The sequence below is a fragment of the Strongylocentrotus purpuratus genome, unplaced genomic scaffold (genome assembly GCF_000002235.5).
Source record: "Strongylocentrotus purpuratus isolate Spur 01 unplaced genomic scaffold, Spur_5.0 spur5_scaffold_12, whole genome shotgun sequence".
Taxonomy (NCBI): Eukaryota; Metazoa; Echinodermata; class Echinoidea; order Camarodonta; family Strongylocentrotidae; genus Strongylocentrotus; species Strongylocentrotus purpuratus.
Window position 1 is genome coordinate 21,414,468 of NW_022145597.1, and position 7,514 is coordinate 21,421,981.

The 7,514-nt window shown below is 40.4% G+C and overlaps 1 protein-coding gene across 1 annotated transcript; it reads right to left on the reverse strand.

The window, feature by feature from the left end:
• Positions 1 to 715: 715 nt before the first annotated feature.
• Positions 716 to 4,976, reverse strand: LOC115918537 (arylacetamide deacetylase-like). The gene is made up of 4 exons (XM_030982100.1): positions 4,721 to 4,976; positions 2,690 to 2,942; positions 2,246 to 2,309; positions 716 to 1,751 (listed from the first exon to the last, which is right to left on the reverse strand). The coding sequence occupies exons 1-4, from the start codon at positions 4,865 to 4,867 to the stop codon at positions 956 to 958; spliced, it is 1,260 nt and encodes a 419-aa protein (XP_030837960.1). The 5' UTR covers positions 4,868 to 4,976; the 3' UTR covers positions 716 to 955.
• Positions 4,977 to 7,514: the final 2,538 nt, after the last annotated feature.

Genomic DNA, 7,514 nt, shown 5'->3' on the forward strand with positions numbered 1-7,514 from the left:
GCAACTTGCAAGCACTCGCCACTTAGCGAGATTCCCCCTTAACTCATGGATGATATAAGGTGAACAAGGGCAAAAGCAAGAACTAGATTAAGAAAAAGAAGAAAAAGAAGGAGGAGGAGGTGAAAAAGAAATTGAAATATATCTTTTAGAATTGAGATTTTGGTATTAATAAATCAACAGATGGAGACACACTTTTAATCTCTTAAAACATTTCTGTCTATTCTCATCCCCTCTTACTTTCTCTTTGCCCCCATCCTCTCTCTCTCTCTCTCTCTCTCTCTATCTCTCTCTCTCTCTCTTTCTCTTCGCCCCTCTCCATCTCTGCTCTCTTTTCTCTCCAATTTTATTTTCCCCCTTCTGTCTCCCATGTTCTTCGCGTCTTCTTTTCTTTGCCCATCTCCCCTTTTCACACCACATTCTTTATCTTTCCCTCTGTTCTCTCAATTTATTCGTCCTTTCTATATCATCCCCTCTTCCCTTGTTCCCTTCTTCCTTCTTTCTCTTCACCTCCCTTCTCATTCGGCTTTCTCGTCACCCCTTTCATTCCATTTTCACCCTTTTTCTCTCTTTCTCTTCGCATCACCTGCCCCTATATATCGATTCTACCTCAATATCTTCTTGTAATATATCAGTGATGCAAATGAATAAAACAATCCCATCAATACAATATTCACTTGACTTATTATTTACATTTTATTTATGATATCAAATTCAATCAGGCATATCACGGAGCAAAATAATATTCATATATTAACTTCACAATAACCCGCGTGATCTGATACAGGTATGAGATTTATTTCAGATATAAACTTAATCTATCAAGAATAGACCATACTGTCACGATTATTTCATAAGAAGTGGGAAGACAAAATATTGACAATTTAGGGAATATACATACATTGAGAAAATAATTCTCACGACCAACATGATTAGAGATTGAATATCTACTCTTTTATCAAAGATGCTCTTTTGTATATTCGATAAAATCTTCGGCCATCTGTCGCCCGATTTCATATGAATTGTCTCCAAACCATGTAATGCCATGAAAACCGTCTTCATAATTCACCCACTTCACCGGCACGCCCGCATTTTCCAGCCTCTTTGCATAGAATATCCCGTCATCGCGTAAACAGTCGTATCCGAACGTCGCGACGAACGCGCGGGGCAATTTGGAAAAATCTTCGCGATAGAGAGGCGAATACTTCGTCGAGGTCAAAGCGTCCTTCATGTTCTCCCATAGCTCGTCATCACCGAAGTCTGATGTCGGAGGGACATAGCAATCCGGCTTCATATCAGCTGGGATGAGATCATGGCTGAGATGCTTCTGATAGAATTCCGATTGTTTGAAGGCAGCCGATGTGTGGTTGTTCGCATAGATCTGCTGTCCGAGGTGCTCGTCCACACTGCCAAAGGTGTATGCAGTGACGAAGTATGGCATAATACCAATCATGTCTACAGTTTGTCCGAAACCACCGTGCTGGCATCGCCCCTTCTGCATGGATGGGGTGTTGTGGTCGAAGCTCTGAAGCCATGGGTAGATGAGGACATGGAGTTTGATGTCGGGCAAGGAAGGCTCGTCCGAGATCGCCCCAGACACAAGGGCGGCGAGGAGACCACCGGCACTATCCCCTATCAGGGCTACTCTCGTTGGATCAACGCCGAACTCGTCAGCGTGGCTCAGGAACCACTTCGTGGCTGCAAAAGCGTCGTCGAATGCAGCTGGGAACACGTGTTTAGGTGCTAGTCGGTATCTAAACAAGCAGGAAATAAGTCAAATTGATAACTCAATCACAAAGCTAAACTGTCTCCAAGACAACGTCAAACTGGCCAATGGAAGTAATGTAATTTCTTGTTTGGTCTGTTGTCGGTCTTTTTTGGCATCGTTGGTGTGGCTGTGGCATATGAACTTGGTCGGACACATAGTTTTAAATTATAAAAATGCAATCTTCATAAGATAATTCGATGATTTGAATTATCAACTCAGCTTCTTACTTAGTTTCTTGGACGACTGTTTCACAGAGTGTTACTGGAATATCTTAAATGGGTTGGTGGCCGTTGGGTTGATTTTGCTAACAGAATAACCATGTTTGAAGGTTCTCAAATTTCCCAATTGATGACAACAAAGGAAATTGTATATATCTTGAGCGTAAGGACCTACTTTGAATCTATAAAAATTGTCTCTTCCTCCCTATAATAATGTCCTAAATACCACGAAATTGGTTTAAAATAATGATGAATAACTTACGTGACGGCAATCCCAACAGCGTGTACTCTTTCGGAAATCATGCGGACAGCGGGATCGTAAAAAGCTAGAACGAGTTCAAGGTAATTCGGATTTTAAAAAAATGAGGAGAAGAATTGATACGATATGAAAAAAAAACTTAAACAAAACCTTTAATGATCATTAAGTATTTTGAAACGGTTTGGTGTTAGGCGTAAGACACATACTGTTCATTGGTTGATTTGATATCGTTTCCAAGTTCACCGGGCTGATTTGGTGACGATCATCTACTATTTCGGCAGCACGGTCAACAGCGCTGATTTTCGGCGGGCACATTTTTCTCATCTATTTTTAATTTTGTTGTTTTGGTTTTTATTACTGATTTATGTAAATTACAGTTTGCTTGATTTTAATAATCCTGACAAAATATTTGGTTAACGTACTGGAAGAGTTAACATGCATTCTTACCGATGTTGCCAACCGCCAGACCTCCACCGTGAAAGTACAAGAATGCAGGGAGATCCCCTTCGCCGTCCTTCTTGTTTGGCTCGTACACTCTCACCCTGATACCATCGAATGACGTCACTCGTGACCTGATGTTTGACCCAGGTACCTCTTCCGGTGGATCCCCAACAAAGGTTCCAAATATGCTAAATGCCTCCACAAGCTCCTCGAAGATGTTTGGGCAACGACGGTCCCGCACACACATCCTTACGTAATTCTGTTGTACAAAATAAGTATGTGTCAGATCAATGGCGAAGCTAAGGTGGGGGGGGGGCATGCCGAAAGGCCCACAAAATTAATAAGGAAAGAAAAAGCGGGAAAGAAAAGAAACAGAGAGTGAAAGATCAAAGAAAGACATGGTAAAGACAAAATGAAGACAAGCTGTACGACTCTCTCTCTCTCTCTCCGGCACCCTCACTTTAAGGCTTTGATATTTCGCATTTACTGATTTAACTGGTAAAACAGACTGGTGCCCCGATGAATCCAGAGCCCACCCCCCCCCCCCCCCCCCCCCCAAGTACGATCCACGCTTCGCCAATGTTGCAGATGACAATAATGTCTTCTTTTTTTTTAACTCTTATGATTCAATGACAATTTGATTACTGAGGGACGATACAGCTAAGGATCAGGCCTTAGAAATGATTGTGTTAAAGCAGTGAATTAGTTACTTCATCATTATAAGTGTGTACAGCAGAAATAGTTCTTTAGACTCTTAGAATCTTGTTCCTCTTTCGTTTTCCCAATTATCTCTCACAGATCGCTAGCCTGCTTGTTATATTTTTACCACATCAGGACTTATTCATTCAATGTTGTTTTCCTTTGCTTGCAATGCAACTAACCCGGATATTTGGGTACCGTTTTGCTATATAAGAGACAGTGTGACACCCGCTTCGTGAACATAATACATTTATTAACTTCTTGTTTTCTAGATATTATGATTGGAGCACTGGAGTCACGAGGACACCAGCCTATGATATCCGTTGTATAAAATGCAATATATCAAGGGCCTAAAGTGAGGGGTGAGAGGGAGTCGTATCAACTTGTTTCATGTTGTTTTTACCCTTGGTCTGTGTACGATGTCTGATCTGTTTCTTTTTCTTTTCTAAAGCTTGTCATTTTAGTGTGGAAATGAAATCTTAATTGTCATCGAAATTGATACAATAGTCCCATTAGAAATAGTTTATATTTACGGTTCGTAAAGAAATGGCTAGAAATGCCATCTCAACTATCACACATAGCAGCCTTGGCCTAGATATTCCACAAATATCTCAGATCTATTCAGAATTTCACTACCTATGCTTAGCCCATGGTCTCACGAGAGCGCACAGATGACAAAAGTAGAAAAAATATGAAATGAAAAATCGAATCCGTCGTAAAAGAGGACAAAACAAAGTATGGGAACAAGATATACAACTTTTGGTATTGCAGGGTCAGTTCCTAGCGTTGGTGTTAGAAAATAAGTCGTAGATCCATGAAATACTGACTGGGCACTGGGAACGACAAAGCAACTGAGACACGAATGCCAAGCACTGAGCAGATTGGCCTCACCTCATTCTATATGTGATTTTCAATCTAAGAAACGAGCCCTAAAAAGAAAACAAAGTATGACTGAATAAAGATGATCGATATATATTATTGGCCCAGTCATTGCAATCAATAACTATTTCACATTATAGAGCCTAGGCCCCCATCTCACCTCACAGCCTGCATAGACTACACAACACTGGTAACAGCAGAGTGTCCTTGGAAACAGACCTAATATGTGTCCATTTTCAGACGGCGCCAAGAGGTTCATACAAAAAAAAAGGCCCTTGGACAAGTTGGAGTTGGACCTAGGCCCTGTTTCATGAAACTTGTTATCAATAACAAGTTACAATAACTCTGATACGCTACTAAAAGTGTGGCATTTGATTGACTGAGAGCAAATTTGTCATACAAATTTAGCATTTTGTTATTGATAAAAAGTTTTATGAAACAGGCCCCTGGAATACTCACGAGGCCCTGAATGGCTTGGGAGATTGTAGCCGATGTACGGTACTGCCATGGTTCTGCAAAACCATCGGGAACAGGTTTATAGAAGGCATAGCTTATAAAGATTCCCATTCCCGCAAGGAATGTGAGTAGTTTTGTCCTGGTCCTCATGATGATCGTTCATAAAGTTATATACTTAACTTATAAAGTATACCGTTTACAGGTAGGCTGCAAAGCCTTGCAATAGATGTCATCACCTGCATGCATGTACCGTTAGAGCTCAGCCGGAGTGTGTCAATATTTGGGGCCTTTGTACTTTGAACCGTTGTTCTTTGTACCGTACATCGCAAGTTCGTTTAACTTTGTACCGTACAATATGCAAGTCATGTAACTCAGTGAGCGGCGAGTGCTTCGAGCGTTGCGAACTTTGGGCCCGCCAACTTTTCTGACGAATGTTGGCGAAAATCAGTGTTCGCCTCTGCGGCATTTAGCGACTTTTAGCGATGTTTAGCGACAATTAGCAACATTTGTTTTGAGCGAATGTTTGCGAAAGCGTTTGCAAAGGGCAGTGAGCGACTATTTACGACTGTAAGCGAATGTAAGCGATTTTTTCGCGAAGATTAGCAACTATTTGCCAATCCTTTGCCACTATTACTTTTGTGAATGTTTGGGACCTTTTATGTTGGCCATACAGTCACGTGGTCGCTAGCATTGGCGAATCAAAAAGAACTTTAGTGACACCGTCTTAAAACCGTTTGCAAAGGCTTACGACTGTTTTGCAAACGCTTGCAATATTTGCGGAAAAATAAACTCGCAAAGAAAAACTGTTCGAGACAATTAAAACTGTTGGCAAACTTTCTTGCAACCTTTTACGAACCCTGGCGAAACCCAAATTCGCTTCGTTTGCAACTTGCAAGCATTCGCCACTCTGCGAGATACCCCTTTAAGGGCCTGAGCGGCGAATGCTTGCGAACGTAGCGAATTTGGGGTTTCGCCAGAGTTTGTAAAATGTTGTGAAAGGTTGCAAGAAAGATCGCAAACAGTTTTCTTTGTTGCAAACAGTTTTCTTGTCGCAAAGAAATTTTGAACATGTTCAAAATTTCTTTCCGAATTTATTTTTCCGCAAACAGTTGCAGGCGTTTGCAAAACAGTCGTTAGCGTTTGCAAAACAGTCGTAAGCCTTTGCAAACGGTTGTTAAACAGATTTGCTCTTTGTTTTCGTCAGTTCTCTGTGTTTCGCCAAAGCTAGCGACCACGTTACCATATGGTTCCTTTATAAAAATCGATCCATTGAGTACCAGGAAGGAAGGAATTCCTTGAAATGCTGTGAGCGTCGGCAGCCTAGCATAGCCGGGTAATGTTGGAGCGCCTTGAGGACCTTGCAAGGTCGATACGTGCGCCATATAAGAATCCAATATTATTATTATCATTATTACCAGTAGTTAGCAAAAGGTCTCAAACGTTCACAAATAGTGGCAAAGGATTGGCAAATAGTTGCTAATCTTCGCAAAAGTTGTCGCTAACATTTGTTTACAGTCGCTAATAGTCGCCAACTGCCTTTCGCAAACACTTTCGGAGACATTCGCTCAAATGTTGCTAATTGTCGCTAAATGTCACTTAATGTCGCTGATTTTCGCCAACATTCGTCAGAAAAGTAGGCGAATCCAAATTCGCAACGTTCGCAAGCATTCGCTGCTCAGTGAGATAGGCCCTTAAGGAACTGAGATCATGGATGATATAAGGTGAATAAGAACAAAAGCAAAAACTAGATAAGAAGAAGAAGAATTAGAAAAAAAAGGAGAAGAAGAAGAAGAAGAAGAAGAAGAAGAAGACGAAGAAGGAGGAGAGGTGAAAAAGAAATTGAAATATATCTCTTAGAATTGAGATTTTGTTATTAATAAATCAACAGTTGGAGACACATGTTTAATCTCTTGAAACAATTGTCTATTCGCATCCCCTCTAAATTTCTCTTTGCCCCAATTTTTCTTTTCCCCATCCTCTCTCTCTTTCTCTCCCTCTTTCTCTTCGCCGGGCTCTCCATCTCTTCTGCTCTCTTTTCACTCCAATTCTCCGCTTTTCCTCTTCTCTCTCCCATGTTCTTCATGTCTTCTTTTCTTTGCCCATCTCCCCTTATCACACCGCATTATTTATCTTTCCCTCTGTTCTCTCAATTTATTCGTCCTTTCGATATCATCCCCTCTTCTCTTCTTCTCTTCTTCTTTCTTTCTCTTCACCTCCCTTCTCATTCGGCTTTCTTGTCACCCCTTTCAGTCCGTTTTCACCCCCTTTTCTCTCTCTCTCTTCGCATCACCTCCCCCTATATATCGACACTACCTCAATATCTTATTGTAACATCTCAGTGATGCAAATGAATAAAACAATCCCATCAATACAATATTCACTTGACTTATATACATTATTTACATTTTATTTACAATATCAAATTAAATCAGGCATATAACGGAGCAAAGTAATATTTCTATAATAATTTACTTCACATTAACCCGCGTCATCTGATACAGGTATGAGATTAATTACACTCTAAAATATAGGAATAATATTCACGTCAACATAATCAATATCTAGTTTGACTAGTCGTCTTTATACATCATTATTAGTACATCAATCGTTTCTTGAATACAAACTTGGCAGTAGGGTTGGCAGAATCATACTTCATAAATCATTAAATAATACAATATGGAAAAACTTATTATAGAGGCATATACAAAGATTTTTTTTCGTATGAAATTATTAGAGACATAGTTAGTTTCATCGTTGAATAAATGCCCGTGTTCATAAACTATACGCATTGTATGCT